This window comes from Mangifera indica, chromosome 6, assembly GCF_011075055.1.
Source record: "Mangifera indica cultivar Alphonso chromosome 6, CATAS_Mindica_2.1, whole genome shotgun sequence".
NCBI lineage: Eukaryota > Viridiplantae > Streptophyta > Magnoliopsida > Sapindales > Anacardiaceae > Mangifera > Mangifera indica.
Genome location: NC_058142.1, coordinates 1,266,369 through 1,285,293, shown reverse-complemented (window position 1 = coordinate 1,285,293; position 18,925 = coordinate 1,266,369). Strand labels below are relative to the sequence as shown.

The 18,925-nt window shown below is 31.9% G+C and overlaps 2 protein-coding genes across 3 annotated transcripts; both read left to right on the top strand.

Annotated features, from left to right (window-relative positions):
• The first annotated feature begins 129 nt into the window (after positions 1–129).
• On the top strand, positions 130–9,017 carry LOC123219503. 2 transcript variants are annotated; one of them, XM_044641491.1, is made up of 4 exons: positions 130–705; positions 2,055–2,195; positions 7,578–7,664; positions 8,772–9,017. In XM_044641491.1, exons 1-4 carry the CDS (start codon positions 163–165, stop codon positions 8,934–8,936), a joined length of 936 nt encoding a protein of 311 aa, XP_044497426.1. In that variant the 5' UTR covers positions 130–162; the 3' UTR covers positions 8,937–9,017. The 2 variants fall into 2 exon arrangements, with proteins under 2 accessions (XP_044497426.1, XP_044497427.1); XM_044641492.1 differs by lacking the exons at positions 7,578–7,664; positions 8,772–9,017 and adding exons at positions 2,264–2,350; positions 3,570–3,796.
• A 7,579-nt stretch (positions 9,018–16,596) lies between these two features.
• On the top strand, positions 16,597–18,105 carry LOC123218572 (gibberellin 2-beta-dioxygenase-like). The gene is made up of 3 exons (XM_044640063.1): positions 16,597–17,174; positions 17,260–17,608; positions 17,696–18,105. The coding sequence occupies exons 1-3, from the start codon at positions 16,771–16,773 to the stop codon at positions 17,981–17,983; spliced, it is 1,041 nt and encodes a 346-aa protein (XP_044495998.1). The 5' UTR covers positions 16,597–16,770; the 3' UTR covers positions 17,984–18,105.
• The last annotated feature ends 820 nt before the right edge of the window (positions 18,106–18,925 follow it).

The following is an 18,925-nucleotide window of genomic DNA, read 5'->3' as shown; positions in this document are numbered from 1 at the left end:
CAAGCAAAGTTAATTAGTTCTTTATGCTATCATTGCTTATGTCTAAAGGGAAAAAAAAATATGCCTTACTTGAACTCCTCTAAAATACTCTGAATATGATTTTATATTTGAAGCCATGACCAAGAAGTTCACAGCATCCATAACCAAACTTAGAATTTCACAATGGAATCTGCCCTTTCTCTAAGCTATTTTCCTCGACCTGCAATTCTCTTCAACCTAAATCTTTCCACAATGAGCGTTAAGCTTAAACAAACAACCAGACTTCGCTCCAGCCATTCTTGTTTTTCGCTCTCAAGTGGTTTACATGTTACTCGGCGCTCACCTGGGCATGTTTTGAACTTCAATGCAGTGGTTAGTGAGCTGGAGAAGTCCTCAACTCCGTCAAAGGAAAATGAGAAAAAGGGAGATGGAAGAAAGTTAAAAGGTGTGGTGGGGGCATCTTTGGTTTTGGCTTGTGTTGTTGGTATTATGAGTTGCAGTTCTAAGATGAATCAAAAGGCCGCCATTGCAGGTCCCATGGAAATGTATCAGAAAGCTCCCCCGACGTCAGTGTCAATACAAACAATCGGCGGAAATCTAGCGCTTAAATCTTTTTTGGATGTGGGTGTGGAGCTGGCTTCAAGCTCGAGTAAAGAAAAGCCCTTTGATCAACCTAAATTTAATGTGCCTCCTGGGCCTTCAATGGAAGATATCAATGCCATTAAGGTAAATTAATTCTCGTCTTGCTTTACACATTTAAGCGATATAGCCTGTGTTAAGTAAATTTTCTTACATTTATTTTGGTTATGTACTCTTGAAATTCCGTCATTTCTTCTACGTGATAATTAATAGTCAGGGATATTGGCTAAAATAGCCACTCTTTCTGCCTTTTACTTATATATAACCATATTTTTTTTTATTATATAAATAAGTTGACTTTCCCTTTCAAAAAAGATGATTATGAGATTTTGAGTTAGATAGATGGGTTGGTTAGATGGATTAGTCGGTTGGTCAAACACTTGGCTAACTAAATTTTTAAAAATAAATTGGTTGATCAATCAATTTTTTAAAAATAAATTGATTGGTTGAGTGTTTGGCTGGTCGGCCACCCGACCAATCTTCCCACTATCAAAGTTATCAGAAAATTTTACATTTATATTTCATTTCATCTCATATTTTAATCTTGATTGGGCGAGTGAGTGAGTTTTATGTATTGACTAAGTGAGTTTTGATTGGATAGATACAAAACCTAAGAATATTTTATATTTTAGACCATATATGTATAATAAAAAAAGTGAATATATATGTACAAAAGAGAAAAAAATGACTATTTTAATCAATATCCCTAATAGTCGTCCAAGTACCATAGATTTCAGTGATTTGTGCTTCTCTTGTTTCCTTGATATTAGATTCAATTTTGTTTCTACTTAGCACGAACTCATATTCAGTTTAAACAAGCAAAATTCAAGTTAAAGCTTCACCTCATTAGTTTAGCTCGTGTTTGATGGTTTGCTAAAAAATTTTCTTTTCGGCAACTCAACTATTTTCCCGTGTCACTGTTTACTATTTTAGTCTTCTCTTATATCATTGTTTAATATTCTAGTTGGCTTGAGCTTTAACGCAAATCAGTTATTTTAATTCGAGTCAAGCTAAAGTTGGCCTTTATGTGGATTTAGTTCAATTCGAATTCATCCCTATTTTTTATTCTAAGTATAGCTTTAACTTTTCTTTTTAACTTTTCTTTGTACCCTTGTCTATTCATTAAGTTGCACAGTTAGAAAGATATTATGTGGGGGTAAATTTCACTTTGCATATTGTGTTTGGTTGAGGGAATATTTTCTTATTAAAACTAAAAAATTATATAGATTATTAATGTATATAAATTAATAATGTGTTTGAAAAAATCAGTATAATTATTATATTTGATTAACAATAATAATAATAATAATAATAAAGTATTACTATAATTTTATGGGCTAGTAAAAGATATATTGGCAGACTAATCTCTTTTTCTTTCTAACCAAATACACCGTAAAACCCGTCATTTACTATCAAGATATTTGCAATTTTCGTAGATGGAAGCGGTGCGGAAAATGAAATCGGGGAAGCCTGAGGAGGCTGAGAAAATGCTTCAAGATCTATACCGTACATGTCAAAATGAGCTTGAACCTGCATACCATGCAGAGATGGCTTTAGTAGAAATTCTCATTTATCAGGTATGTAAATATGTCTCCATTAGTAGCCGTACTGAGTTTATTATATAATGCTGGCTCTGCTTATACAGGGAAAATACGAAGAAGCCTCATATTGTAACTGTCTCCAGGAAGAACGTCGCATCCTGGCGTCTGATGGACGATTCCCTCTTTACAAGGTTTGTAATTCCATTTTCTCGCAAGAAAACAAGCAAATTATTTCGGCTGCTGTACAGCTTGAAACTTAAAAAGAGATACGCTAGCAATACAAACTTGTGTGAGAGGCAATGGAACTTTCTTATTGAGCATACTCGGTAAACTTTGTGTTGGGCTTGTTATTGGACTTCTCCCACCCACAAACTAGCTCAAATGTGAGATTTTCGATCACACTTATAAACACTAGAAGTAAAGGCATTGAAACCTCTCTCCTTATGTACCTAAAGTAAAGGGATCGAAATATTCCCTTAACTGGGTCCCTTAGAGCTGAAATCAGTTGGACCTTTACTATTCTTTAGATAGAATATTTACTCAAAATAAAATAATCAAAACCTTCGTTCAACTAAGCCTCTCAGAGATGGAACCCAAAGTAAAGAGATCAATTAAAACTTTCCTCACTCTTATATACCCAAAGTAAAGGGATTGAAACCTTTTGTCAACTGGGTCTCTTAGAATTAGAATTAGAATTAGTTGGATCGGTACCTTCTTAGGGATGGAATATCTATTTAGAGTAAGAGGATTAAAACTTCAATCAACCTTATATATCATATTAAAGGGATCAAAACCTCTAGTTAACTAGGCTTCTTGAAACTAAAATAAGTTTGGCTAGTACCTTCCTTGGGATGGACTTACCTAGAGTAAAGGATCGAAACCTCCCTCAACCGTATGCACTAAAAGTAAAAGGATTGAAACCTTTCCCTCAATTAAGCTTTTTAAAGTTTGAATCGGTTGGATCAGTACTTTCACAATGATGGAATATATACCCAAAATAAAAGGATTGAAAACTCCCTGACTGTTATATACTCAAAGTAAATAGATTAAAACCTCCCCTCAACCGAGCCTCTTAGAGCTAGTATCAACTAGACCAATGTATTCCTTGTGATGGAATTGTTATTAACTTTGGTCTTTGATACCACTTGTTTGATCTCTTAAAAAATGTTTAATGAGTCTTTCCCACCCTACAAGGTAGCTCAAATGTCGAAGAGTTGAGATTTTTTTTCACATTTATATACCTGCTCCCAACTTAATTCTTAACAAGTATAGGATTTCTAACGCTTAATAACTAGCATAAACTGCCTCAGATGCAGCTAAACTATACTGATTTGATAATTTTGGAGGAGATTAATTTTCGAAATTGCTTGTGGGATTATGAAATATTTTTTAATATTTTAAAGTGAACAGGCTATTATATGTACCATGCTGAATAACGAGGAAGCAGCGACGTGGTGGAAAGAATTCGCAGAAACAGTTGACGGAGAATTTGATCAAGGACATTATTTTTAGCCTAGGCAATTAAAAAAAATATAATCAAAATATGATCATTTTGTGTTGATTATTTTACTTTGGAACAAATTTTTTCCATGGAATGTAGGTAAGTGAAATAAAAAATATATATAATTTCATTTTAATTTCCTTTTTTTTTCACTTTTTTATTTTCTATTTTCTCATTTGATATAATTGAAGAAAGGAGAAAAGAAAGTCATACTTGTGGCTTGCATAAGAGTGGATGGCGTTCCCCACAAAGGCCGTCGCCGGATGCACTGCCAAGGCACTCAATAGTGTCACCACATCTAAACCTATACACAATATTGGTTTGAACCTTAGTTGTTTTATAAAATATTTAATCATATAATAATACATTTAGTATTTAAATCTGTGTATGTATTCGACATTTCTAGTATGAAATTGCAAGTAAACAAACTGATATTTGATCAAGAATGGATTGATCCCCCAAAGGCAAAAGGCACAAGTAATAGTGGCCAAGAGAGACAGGCAGGGAAAGACTTATCTACTGAACAACTTGACGACTAGTGGCGTGCTTTCTGTCACCGAGATTACGAAATTGTTAGTTTCCTTCTTGTCAAATTTTTTTTTTGTACAGAAGAGACATATAAATCTCATAGCAATAAATCGGTTATAAATAAGATTGAAATCATTTTACTATATTATTGGAGTTGGGCACTGACTCGAAGAATGGGTTTGGGCGAATATGTAGTTGGTTCGGATCAGAAACCTGTAAGTACTCAATTGAACAGGGGGCATCTCAATGTATCAAATCAGAATGAACATTCTATTATCATTTCTTTGATTTGATTTGTTACATTACAGATTGTTGTGATTTGTGCTGAATCTATATTTATTTCAAACGAGTCAAACTCGAACCAGATCAAATCAGATTAAATTATATTGAAATAAATGCAACCTTGTTTGTTGGATTGGTAAGAGACAGATTGTTATGTCCTGTTTTCGTATAATGTTCAAGTATCATGCTCCCGTACATGTGGTTCTTGAAGTTTGATGGCTTTGTTATATTTTACGTAAGCTTGGCATTTTCCTCTACTCATTTCCATTTATATTTTGTAAAAATTAGCAAGTTTTTTACATAACTGTCAATCTTACGTTTCATGCGTTCATTCGACATATCGATATTAATCTATATTTCATATGTGAGTTGGTTGCTCTTAAGACTCTTCAACTTTAATATCTGTCTACAATCTCTCAATGTATAAATATATTCATTAAGAAGTTGTTTCATAAATGCTTTCTTACTTTATATCTTCAGTTATAACTCTAAAAATTCTTACTGCAAGTACATGAAAGTGTTAAATAAAATACATTTTCCTATTTGATCTAGTTATGTTTTCATATAATTCTAATTTGATCTGATTTAATCTGATTCTGTTTTGATCTGATTATAATTTGATATAATTTTGATTAGTTATATATTATTTTTCTTAATTCATAGAATTAAAATTTTATTTTAAATTATATTATAATATTATATATTATACAACATTTTATTAATAATGCCCATACAATTCATAACACAATTCATTATACTTCACAGACTTGTGCATATTTGGAATTAAATTAACTGAAACCTCGAAGAAAAGCTTTTTTAAATGCTGTTATAGGCACACTTATTATTCTGTAAGGGCCGAAGGACTATGTCCCACCCAAAGTACGTTGTTTTTCTAAAATTTTCTCTATTAATTTTGAAAATCTTATTTATCTATCTATAGACAATTAAAATTAACGGTTTCAAGAGTAAAATCATAATTTTGTCTGTATTATTAAAAATAAACTTAAATTTAATTTTATTCCCCCCTTTATATCTTAAAAACTAATAATTTCACTCTAACTTAAGTTTTAAAAAATAACATTTCCCCCCTAGGGTTTCCAATTTTCGGATTCAATTTTTCAACATCGTTTCTTCCTCTCCGATGACCTCCAGGCGACGCCTCTTCCTCTTCGACATGGTCTCCATCCGACGACTCTCTTGGGAGTAGTCATCGACGAAGATGAGGTCTTCGTCAACAACGAAGACTCTCGACAAAGACGACTCGTCTTCGTCGATGACCAGTCCCAAGAGAGCCACCGGATGGAGACCGCATCGGAGAGAAAGAGACATCGCTTGGAGGTCGTCGAAGAGGAAGAAACAATGTCGAAAAATTGAATCTGAAAATTGGAAACCTTAGGGGAAAAAATGTTATTTTTTAAAACTTAGGTTGAGGTGAAATTATTAGTTTTTAGGATTGAGGGGGGGGGGGGGGAATGATATAACTAAAGGGCTTAATTAATTTTAACAGTTCATGAGTGGGTAAATGAGATTTTCAAAGTTAATAGGGGAAAACTTGAAAAATGTGCATACTTTGGGTGGGACACAGTCGTTTGGCCTTCTATAAGTTTCATTGTGCTTGGTGGGCAAAGAACCTTAAACGTGTATCGTAACGCCGCAAATTCTTCTATTTTTCCCATTACTTTATTCTAAATAAAAGTAAATCTTCATCGTCACAATTTTTAATTTCCTTAAAATTAATAATTCCAAAAGTAATTGAATATAAACACTCGATATCTTATGTAGTCTAGATTTCGTTTTATTTTTCACCGCTTAACTAATTTAAAAAATTTATCTTACAAATTAATAAAGATAAAAAGTGAGCTATCGATAAATAAAAATAAATATAATAGTTAATTCCTTGATTAAATATTGTAATATAAGGACTTTTTTACTTTTATAATCAATAATCATTAGGGAAAAACTGAAAATATAATTTTTTCGGTAAGTTTTCTTCATATTCATTCCTCGTAAGTAAAGCAAGTATTTTATCCTTAATAATCATTGCAGCATATGCTTTTTTTTTTTTTTAAATATACTGTTTTTACTTACGAGTAACGAATATGGAGATTTGCTTTTATTTTAGAATAAAGTCATGGAAAAAAATAGAATTCCATTTTGATTGAGTTTAGAATTTGGGGTGCAACATTTATTCAATTTGAAGGCTTTGGGAATCTCTCTGTGTTTCAAGCAAAGTTAGTTCTTTATGCTACCATAGGTTATGTCTAAAGGAAAAATAAAATATATGCCTTGCTTGAACTTCTTCAGAACACTGTAAATATGACTATATATTGATTTGAAGCCATGACCAGGAAGTGCACAGCATCCATAACCAAACTTAGAATTTCACAATGGAATCTACCCTCTGTCTAAGCTATTTTCCCCGACCTGCCATTCCCTTAAACCTAAATCTTTCCATAAAGAGCGCTAAACTTAAACAAGCATCTAGACTTGGCTTCAGTCATTCTTCTATTTTGCCGTCAACTGGTTTTCATGTTACTCGGTGGCCACCTGGGCATGTTTTGAAGTTCAATGCAGTGATTTGTGAGCTGGAAAAGTCCTCAGGTCCATCAAAGGAAAATGAGAAAAAGGGAGATGGAATGCATCAGAAAGATTCGTTAGTGTCAAAACCACAATTCGGCGGAAATCTAGCGCTTAAATCGTTTTTGGATGTGAGTGTGGAGCTGGCTTCAAGCTCGAGTGAAGCAAAGCCTTTTATTCCACCTAAATTTGATGTGCCTCCAGGGCCTTCAATGGAAGACATCAATGCCTTTAAGGTACGTCCAGTGATTTGTCCTTCTTTTGTTTCCTTGATATTGGTTTCAATTTTCTTTCAATTTTTGTAGATGGAAGCGTTGCGTAAAATGAAATCCGGGAAGCCCGAAGAGGCTGTGAAAATGCTGCAACATCTATTCCATAGATGTAAAAATGAGTCTGAGTCTGCATACAATGCAGAGATGGCTTTAGTAGAAATTCTCATTTAGCAGGTATGTAAATATGTCTCCATTAGTAGTCGTACTGAGTTCGTTAGAACCTAGTCCTTTTAGATAATGTTGGCTATGCTTATACAGGGAAAATACGAAGAAGCCTCAAATTGTAGCTGTCTCAAGAAAAAACATTGCAACCAGAAGCCTGATGGACGATTCCCACTTTACAAGGTTTGTAATTCCATTTTCTTGCAGGAAAAATGAGCAATTTTTTTCTGCTGCTGGCAATACAAATTTGTGTGAGAGGCAATGGCACTTTCATATAGAGCATACTTTGATAAGCATAGTGTTGGGCCTCCCAAAAAGTGTTACTAAGTTTCGCACTTCAAAAACTAATTCAAGTGATGAAACTTTTTCTCACACTACACTTATACATTACTGAGATGAAATATATATCCAAAAGTAAAGGAATTGACCAAAACTTCCCTCACCCTTATATATCTAGAGTCAAAAGATTGAAACCTTCTCTCAACTAGGTCTCCATTGATCTCTTGGAGATGAAATTAACCAAAATGGTACTTTCCTGAAGCTTAAATATATACCCAACGTAAAGGAATAGATAAAGATTAAAACACTCCTCCAAATGAACCTTTTAAAGCTGGAATTAGTTGGATCGACACCTTCCCTAAGATGGAATATATACCACAAGTAAAGAGATTGAAACCACCCTCACCCTCATATACCTAAAGTGAAGGGATCAAATCCTCTCCTTAGCTAGGTCTTTTGGGGTTGGAATCTGTTGGACCAATGCTTATACGGCCTCTCTCAACAAAAAATGCATACTATTCCTTATTTTCAGTCAAATCAATCATAATTGCTACCAACATTCCACGTAATTTTCTACCACAAATAGAAACTAACAAAGAGACTCATGATCCCATAGGAAAGACATTTGCACACCACATATAGGAACTAACAAAGACCCACTATCCCTTAGTTAAAAAGGGATTTGCTAAGACATAAATAAAGAACCTATGAGGTAGCTCGAGTTTCAAGGGCTGAGACACCCACCTTAATCCTAAATCAATGAGGGATTCTTAACACCCATGGACCAACAACATAAACTGCCTTATATGCAACTAAACTATAGTCATTTGATAATTTTGCTGATGATTAATAGTTGAATAATAAAACTATATATACAAACAATAACATATTACCATATGATTGAGTGATTGATATATTATCGTTTTTACATATTGTTTGTACACGTAGTGTTATTTATATTTGAAATTGCCTGTGGGATTATGAAAATTGTTAACAGTTGATAGTGAACAGGCTATTATATACACCATGCTGAATAACGAGCCGGAAGCAACGAAGGAGTGGAAAGAGTTCGCAGCAATGGATGGAGACGCTGATCTTGAACACTATTCCATAGACTATGACTTGTTAAAATATTTATTAGTCGAATTCGTCCGTGCAAAGACAAAAAATGTATAATCAAAATATGATAACCTTGTAACGAGTTTTTTACATGGCATGTACAAAAGTGAAATAAGGAATATAAAATTCCATTTCAATTTCCGATTCTTTTTTATTTTTTTCTCTCATTTTCTCTTCTTTTCACGAAATAATCAAAGAAAGAAAGAAAGAAAACCGTACTCGTGCCTTGCATAAGAGTCGATGAGGTTCCCCACAAAGGCCGTTGCCGGTTGCAGTGACCACGCACTCAATAGTCAAGCGACGTCCGGGCCTACACACATGATGGGCTTGAGCCCTTTTTTTTACCTTCATCTGTCAAAAGTTCAGAAATTTTTTATACGTAAGAACACATTATATTCATCTCATGCAAGTCGGATTAGCGGACTTTGCAATATGAGTTTGCAAGTAAACAAACGGGCAATTGATCAAGAATGGAGATTGATCTCCAAAAGGGCTGAACTGCTCAAGTAGTAGTCGTCAGAAGAGACACAGGCAGGGCAAGACTTGTCAGTTTAACGACTTGATAACTAGTAGAACCCAAATGAATATTCGTCTCAAATGAATTGAATTCGAATTATAACTCTAACTTCGATAACTTAGATTCAAATTCAAGGGCTCATCCACAATCATTTATCAAAGTTTTTAAATCTGACTAATCTTCTTCTTATTTAGCTTCTTTTTAAATGATTCTCTTTCTTTTTTTTATTGATAATTTGTTGGTTTTTTTGTTATTACTGTTTATCATTCCAATTAAATCAAGCTAATTGTTTCATATTTATAAACTGAACTCGAGCTGACTCTTAACAAGTGTCTTAAACCCAGCTACCATATCTCGTCCATCCATGGAGGGAAACTGGACTGGACTGGACCGGACCGGACCTCGGAAGAGAAAAGAAGAACAGCTTTAACATGATACGCCTCCATCACAACATTTATAGTACATACGCAATTATGATTGATTATTCATCTCCAACGCCGAACCGGACCATCTGGACTCGTCAATCGCGTCATCACCATCATGATATCAAACATTTGGTGGGTCCAATATTCAATTTTGGTGAAAGGTGGATGGAGTGTGATAGAGATGAGAAGCACAGGGCCAGACAGCTGCGTTTCATGGGAGAATATATTTCCGTCCAAATCAAGGCCATCGGCCAACCTGGCCTGGAAAGGAGAAACAGTTGTAACAACAATAATATTATATTACCGACAATGAAAGCAATGAATCAGAAGCGACCACGTCACTATCTAACAAGACCCTTGTGAAAGCGACGCGCCCTCAGCATCCACGTTTCTTCATCCCTCGAACGCGTGTATGGCCATGCCCTGGTCCAACGGCTTAATTATTCAGCACGTGTATTATGCCTCTATATTTACTTATTTTATATACACAAATATATACCTATTTATATTTATTATTATATAATTATATATTATTTTATTTTAAATTTAAAATTATTCAATTACATAATAACACATATAAATATATATATATATTTATATAATTAAAATAAATATACATAATTTTATTGACGCTCATATATCTTAGGCTCCTGAATTAGATATCGATCTATTGAAAGAGACAGATATTTAATCTAATCAAGGGTAGAATAATTTAAACCAGTATTCAAACTAACTACATATGTAAAAATAATATTTAAAACAGTTTTGTTTAATTCATTATTAAATATATAATTTGAATAATTTTTAAAAAATAAATTTTTTTTTACAGGCTCAAACCTGGGTTTTATTTTGTCTAACTGTTAGAATTACCAATTCAATTTATTCTAACTCTAAAAATAATTTTTCCATAAAATGCAACTACTTTTTTTTAGATGATGGTCAAACTAATCGATTTGATTTAATTTTTAAAATTATAAGGAATTTAAAGATTTTAGTTGATACAGATTTGAATTAAAGTGACTTTAATTATATTAGTGTATAATATTATTAAAAAATCTATAATATGGATTATTATTGTATTAAAACTTTAATTTGAATTTAATTTATTTAAATTAAATATAAATCCAAACTCAAATACTGAATCTGTCATCACCCTCAACCACATTGATTTTCTTCGCAATCTTAATAATGATTAACCTAATAAATAAATAAAATAGAAATGAAAATTGAATAGGTTTGTACTAGATAATTCAATGAATTATAACGTGAGGCTGACTAGTCAATTACAGGGACCACGGAGAAAAGGGCCTGAAAGTGGCCTTCCTGAATCCTGAGGCTTCCTTGCTTTCGTCTTTATTTTTTATAATAATTTTATTTCTTGGTCAAAATTCTTTGATGTAAAATAATAGATTACAATATTACACATACATTCACAGCCCCTTACCCATTTGAATGTAAGGAATTCTGAGCCATTTAGTGATAATTTTCTCATAGAATGGAGAAGATGAAGATGGAAGTGCATGTATGTTTTTTTTTAATTTTATCTCAAACAGGTGAAATTTTGGAGTGCATCATGTTGATTTTATTATGCGTAAAATGGTCTTAAAGATTCTGAGTCTGAAAGAGAAAGGTCTGGTCTGCTGAGGCTGGAGAGTCAGTCACATCTCACGCAGTTTGTTTTGTATTAGTGACCACTCAAGATACAGCCAGCAAGCAGCAGAATTTGCAGTTTCACTTTTATTGATTTATCTCTGCAAACCACTCTGATGTTGACGCAACACTTCAACCTTTATTTCAGAGAAGAGGGACTGTCAGTGTTACGTGCACATCTTTACACATCAGTTAGGAAGGGAGCACGTTTCATCTGCAATGCCAGAAATTATTGTGTACTTTGAAAATGAAGAAGAATAATTCTAGCTATTCACCAGGTTTGGAACCTTAAGCATTGGCTTTCCAGACCGACCCTTCTCTTGTTTTAGTAGTGTATATACTTTCTAGCTGTTTTTGCTGTAATTTGTAGTCGTATTTTCCTTCTTGAGGTGACCACTGAAGCAAGAAACCTTGCTTGCTGAGCTGATATCGTGTGTAAATATATGCATGAAACATTACTAAACCTATTAAAATTAAAGTCTTTTAATTGAAAAAATGTTGCATGGATAATCTCATAACTTCGACCTTATATACTCCAACAGATGAAATTGAGTCCCAAGAGATAGCCTGAGTGATGAATGTTGAGACATCCAAGCAAGAGGACATATGTGTTTAAAATTTATTGGAAACATATGAAAATCAAAATTCTGGCTCATTTGTGTGAGAGATTTAATGATGAGATAAATTTAAATTCACTAAATTAAGCTCTTAAGTCAAATCAATAAAAAAAACCATATTTACAGAAGCATATTTAAATTTATTGTAACATAAAATTATGTGGTTGACCATCTTCCACGCCTACAGCCTATTTGCATAGAAAATATATTAGTATTATTAAGTTATGAGATATAAATATGATGTAAATAAAAATTAGGGTTTAAACTGAGGACTTCAGCTTATTTATATTATATTTATTATATTTTATATTACTTTATTGCAAATAATAAAATATATATAATCTCTACACATTATAAAACTGGTATCAAAATAATATTAATAATATATGTCTAAAGCCCAATAATTTTATTACACTATTTGATTGCAACTAAATGGGTGTTAATGACATTACCCATTACGTTGATAACATACAATTTATATCTTTATTTATATGTAGGTCTAATATAAGAAATAAATAAATATTTCTAACAAATTGGTATAATAGATGTAATAATAGGCTTAAGGTTTTCACCTGTTGGATATAATTTATTTATGTCAAACTATATCTAAAAAGATAATTTCAATTAAACGTGAAAGAAACCTAAGATTTTTACTTATTTAGTTAGATTAATTCATATATAACTAAGTTAAAAAAGTATCCAAGTTAAATAATAGTCTCTCAAAATATTGCACTTTGACGAAATGATTCAAAGATATGAATCTACAAATCATTGAATTTGTTTTCGAGGGGGGCAAGCAATGGGTGTCCCAATTGGCTTTTTCTTAATCGATTAATATATTTTTGGCCTTCGTCATGTATGATTTTAGGCCGCACTAGCATGCTGATTCATAAGGGTCTCTTGATCTTAATTTGACTAGGAGATCACTTAGTTGATTTTTTTTAAATGCTAATTAAATTGGACAAAGCATATATAGATTACCTGGCAAGAATATCGTCTAAGGAAAATGACTTTAGAGAAATTCATATCTATCTAAGGAAGCAACTTATTCTTTTTAATGTTGTGCATTTTAATAACTTTCTAAAGACACTTTATCTAAATATTTTACAACATTATTTTATAAAAATTGTCCTTACCCAAAAAAAAAGAAGTCAATTATAGAATCTAAATAAGTCTTTTCGATGATGCTGGATAAGTAAAAATTTCTCCTTCTCTATGATCAATTTGTACAACTTGCCGTAATTATTTTACCAACTAGTAAAAATTTTACCCCGTATATTCGCAAAAACCGAATTTTACATGACGCAAGTCTAAAAACCATGAACTCATACCCATCTTTTGAATAAAGTCCTTTGGATAACTTGTCATGATTTATTAGTTGGTTTGAAAAAATAATTCTCATAGTAATAAAGTGAGGGGAAAAAAAAAAGAATAATTAGGATAATATCATTATCAAATTTTAACTGTAACAGTAATTTTATCAACTAGTTATAATTTTACTTTATTTACATGCAAAAAAAAAAAAAAAAATTTACATAGGCAGAAGTTTAAAAAACCAGAACTCTTATTTGTTTTTAGAATAGATACTTTCGGATAACTTTTTGTAGGTTTATCAGGTTTAACAAATAATTCGATGCCATTTATTACTATGTTTGTTAAAAAAAAAACCATAGTAAATAAAATTAGAAAAAGAAGAAAGAGGATAATGAATATGAACATATAATATATCTTATTAATAATGTCATTATCAGGATTAAGCTTGGCAACTATTATATAAGGTGTGAATCAGGTTTCCAAGTTGTATACTATGTGGATGGATAAGTGAAAATCTTTGTCAGGAGAAATTAAAGAAGTATAATCCTAGTAAATTTGACCATTTGTCCTTATTAATGTGACATTTTATCGACCATTCTTTCAAAGTTTTGTATCTTTGAAAGCTCAGTCCTATAATGACATTGCTAATCTCCATATACCTTAACTCTTGTGGTAATCATTCTAAGTGAGATAATTAGGTTATTTTATCTTACTTTACGGATTTCATATATGGTTTATCTTCCATTTTAATTATCATGCAATTATTAATTACCAATATTATAACTATTAACAGGAATTATATATCATCAAATAGCTTGAAAATCAATTTCAATTGGAGATAGAAAAGAGAAGAAAAAACAAATGTTATGTATACACAATTAGGTAATGATGTGTTATCGTATAATTGTGTGTTATTTTATCTATAATTTAATAACATATTATTTATATATCCAATTGTATACTAAAAAATATGTATATATAATTTTGCTGAAAAAATTAATAAAATTATATGTGTCTAATTGCATATTTAAATAATATGTTATAATATGATTATATTATTTTGAAATAAAAATAAGTAACGTTCAATCGCATTATAATATATCGTATAAACACTTAAATAAGTACTAAAACTGCTTACGCATAACATTATTAAAAAATTCACAGAGGTGGTGATATCTGTCGATTCGCTTTGAGGGTTCTTCTATATCATCAAATCATATTCATTTTTAAAATTTTCATTGATAACACTTGATTATGAGGGGTTGAGAATGACCATTCAAAATGAGGTCTGCATCACCTTTGAAAGGCAGTAGCAATAAGAACGGTGATAACTTAAATGCACTTCATTTTTTGTGAATCAATGGCTGCTCTCATACCCTAAAATTTGACATATTTGATCATGGTTGTTTAAACTTGAACCAGACCAGGTGATTTGATAGAAAACCAAGAGTTGATACGGTTTGGGAGTGTTTTAAACTCAATAAGAACTTTGAACTTAGATGAACCAAGGTCGAACCATCATAAATCCATTAATTTATGGTTTAATCAATTGTTTATCTCAATCAAACTTTTATCAAATTAGTAAATTCTTTTAACAATTATTGGGACTCAAACCAACACCTTATCAATCGAGATAGTGTGTGCCAAAAAACCTAATTTACTTTTATGTAAATATCATTCGAATTTCATATTTAATGATTAAATAATTAAAATTATAATTTAAGCAATTCACGATTCAAGTGTTACTTAACCATGATCAACCATTATATTATGTCAATATTCAACTCAAGTATGAAAACTATGTATTTGATAAAATATTTTTTGAATAATAAAAATATACGTACACGCTTTTGGTATATAATTTATTTATACTGATGATATATTATTATATGATTAGATTATTTTGAATTAAAGTTAAGATAACACGTAATCATATAATTATATATTATATATATATTTAAATTATGTATTAAAAATGTATACATATAACATTGGTTTAAGAGAAATATTTTTTCTTTTTAATTGTTAAAGTTGGTAACATTTAAAATCAACTCTCATTTCTGAACGACCTACAAGATCTAGAAAGAATTTTCAAAAAGCTTCTAGGGCCCTTAAACAAATAAAATAACAATAGAAGAAAAATAAAAATGATGAAAGAAGTTTCCAGGCATAATCGTTAATTCATATATAAATATAGTTGGGAAAAGACTACTCACAGTTTCCCATTACGATTCCATTCTACACTTTTTATCCTCTGCACTAACCTCTCCTTTCCCATAACCTAAAATCCTTAAAGTATACAAATACATATATACGTATCTTCTAGTGTTAAATAATATAAATAGTTCGATTATGATAAGCCTAGCTAATGTGATATAGGAAAAATGAGGTAAATACATATGTGATAAGAAATTTTAAGAAAATAGGAGAATATGCATATCACTTGTGGTTAAATTTTCAATGATTGTGACTCTTTTTCTATGGGTCCTTTGATTGGAATCAAGAATTGATCTCTTTGACATTGGATAATTAATGAGTTATGGTCCCCTTTGCTCTTCTATATTTTTCTATTCAAATTTTCATTATCAATAATTTTTGTTCTATTAAACGAATGAAGTATTGATTTTAGTATATCTTGAACGAAAACCCTATTAACTTGTGTTGTTATGACATTCAGCCTTTGCTTATCATCAAAAGGATGATTGCTATTATAATTGTTAAACGATATTAGCTTAACATGATTATACCTCGTTAGGAAGCTCAAACACAAAAAAATAAAAGAAAAACTAACTTACAACTTTCTTAGAGATGTCGAATCAAAAATCTCTTAAGGGTCTCAAAATTTTATTAGTAAACTATCAATATTTTTTTATAGAATAATCAAACTATCTATATATAACCGATTCTATTAAAACAAAAAATAAGAAATTTATATTTTTAATAATAATAATTTAAAAATAAATGATATTGTATATATAAATAATAATAATTATAGTAATGAGAATATATTATTATATAATTAAATTAAATTTTATTTTATTTCTAATTAAAAATCAAATTTGGTAAGTATAAATTAATATTTTAAAGTAGCTCTTTTATTGATTCTTTTTACAAAATATTAATTTAAATTAGGAAAAGTCGAAGCAATTTCTTCCCTTTCTCGATTGCATAAATGCCAAGCATAAGCACAAAGCTTCATTATAGTTACCAACGCCTCTGTTCTCTCTCTCATGCATTGCCAAATCCTCTCCCATTTGCCCATTTAAACCCTTCAATCTCGGCAAATCATCCTCACTTCTGAGCTTCTCTTCTCCTCTCCTCTCTCTGTGTATTCGTCTGTGTTGTGTTAACAAGAACTAAATCCAACCATGGTGGTTCTGTCACAATCAGCATTAGAACATTTCCCTGTAATCAAAACTTACAAGTCTTCAAGCTGCTTATTCCCTGGAATTCCAGTGATAGACATCAAGCACCCTGAAGCCAAGTCCCATATAATAAAAGCCTGTGAAGAATACGGCTTCTTCAAGCTCATTAATCACGATGTTCCATCGGAGTTCATCGACACTTTAGAAGACGAAGCTGTTAACTTCTTTAACCTCCCTCAATCTGACAAAGACCAAGCCGGACCTGCTGACCCTTTTGGCTATGGCAACAAAAGAATCGGCCTCAATGGTGATGTTGGCTGGATTGAATTTCTCCTCCTCAACACCAATCCCCAAATCACTTCCCGGAAAACACTCGCCGTTTTCCAACATAGCCCACCAAATTTCCGGTAAAACCTGCAAATTTGCTTTCTTTTCATAAAATTGTATCAAGCAAGTATTGAAATATAAGTATTTTTATTGTATTTGGTATAGGAATGCTGTGGAGAAGTACATAGCGGAAGTGAAGAAAATGGCATATGAAGTGTTGGAATTAATGGCTGATGGGCTAAAAATAGAGCCAAGGACTGTGTTGAGTAAGCTAATAAGGGATGAAAAAAGTGACTCCTGTTTCAGGCTAAACCACTACCCACCATGCCCAGAATTGCAAACTTTAACTGGAACAAATTTGATTGGCTTTGGGGAACACACAGACCCTCAGATAATTTCTGTGCTAAGATCCAACAACACTGCAGGATTTCAAATCTGTTTAAGAGATGACACCTGGGTTTCTGTCCCACCTGATCACTCTTCCTTTTTCCTCATTGTTGGTGATGCTCTGCAGGTAAACATGATTTGACTGGTAAAAAATTTTATAGTTCAATCTTTTTCACCACTGAAAAATGAAAAAGTTCTGTAAATTTTGATGTAGGTAATGACTAATGGGAGATTCCAAAGTGTTAAACACAGAGTGTTGGCTGATGACTCGATGAAATCAAGGATTTCAATGATTTTTTTTGGAGGGCCGCCTTTGAATGAAAAGATAGTGCCTTTGCCATCTCTGGTTTCAAAGGAAGAAGATTGCTTGTACAAGGAATTTACTTGGAGTGAATACAAATATTCAGCCTATAAGTCCAAATTGGCTGATTATAGGCTTGGCCAGTTTGAGAAAAATGTTGGTTTGACCAAAACCAAATTTCCCCATTTTAGCAAAAATTAGGGTTTAATAGTTGACTCAGTTTGCCGTAGCTGGGATGGAATATAATATAGCCTGTACTTTCTCTTTTTTAAGTCTACTTCTTCCTCTTTATATGTGAAATTGCTTAAATGCCCTCTACATATTGAATTGTATTGCCCACTAGACCTCATAATTTTATTCCAATTTGATTGATTTTCTTCACATTTTAACCAAAGTTTCCGACGGAAAATGCAATGAAAAGAAATAGGCTTAGTGGGGTGGGGGTCAGTATTGCTAATTTTAAGAGTTGCAAATTTTCCACATTAAGGCCAACTAACATTCTAGCCCCCGATCTATCACAATGAAACTTTTCCCCTTTAGTTTTGGAAACGTCCAAAATTGCTCTATTTTTCAAATTCATGTTTTAAACATACTCATGAAAAGGCAATGTTGTCAAGTCAACTCACATATATAAATTGTAGAGACTGAAAGCCTTAAGTAACTTTATGAATTGACCAGATTACACCCTTTCACAAATAAAGGACAATTACTTAGGGTATTTCTGAAACCATGGGTGGAATTGTCCTTTTATGATATATCAGGGTGAAAATGTATTCATCCATGGCTATTAAATGTACAAAACAGACGAAAAATCATATGCATATTAGAACAATATGATACATAAAATAAAATTATCGATATTGACCGATATGCTTTTTAAAAAAAGTGATAATGCTGGTCGGTCACGCTTTAGACTGTGTCAACACAAATTGGCACTTGTTGTGGGTGTGAAAGAAAAACTTAATAAAAAGAGGGAGCAATTGAGGGGGTCTCATGGTTTTGATGGTAAGGTAAGGCAGCTCCCACAGAAATTTCTGAAAGGGAAAGCTTTTTTTCATTTTTTACTTGGAGTTGAGCAGCCAGCCAGTTCAACTAAAGTCAGTCTCATAAAGAGTCTGCTTTGACCCACCAACTTCCATTACC

Excerpts from the sequence above, each read along its gene's own strand:
- LOC123218572 (XM_044640063.1), top strand. The coding sequence starts at position 16,771 with ATGGTGGTTCTGTCACAATCAGCATTAGAACATTTCCCTGTAATCAAA. Across the intron at positions 17,175-17,259 it reads CATAGCCCACCAAATTTCCG|GAATGCTGTGGAGAAGTACA; the intron begins GTAAAACCTGCA and ends TATTTGGTATAG. Across the intron at positions 17,609-17,695 it reads TTGTTGGTGATGCTCTGCAG|GTAATGACTAATGGGAGATT; the intron begins GTAAACATGATT and ends ATTTTGATGTAG.
- LOC123219503 (XM_044641491.1), top strand. The coding sequence starts at position 163 with ATGGAATCTGCCCTTTCTCTAAGCTATTTTCCTCGACCTGCAATTCTC. Across the intron at positions 706-2,054 it reads AAGATATCAATGCCATTAAG|ATGGAAGCGGTGCGGAAAAT; the intron begins GTAAATTAATTC and ends CAATTTTCGTAG. Across the intron at positions 2,196-7,577 it reads TAGAAATTCTCATTTATCAG|GGAAAATACGAAGAAGCCTC; the intron begins GTATGTAAATAT and ends ATGCTTATACAG.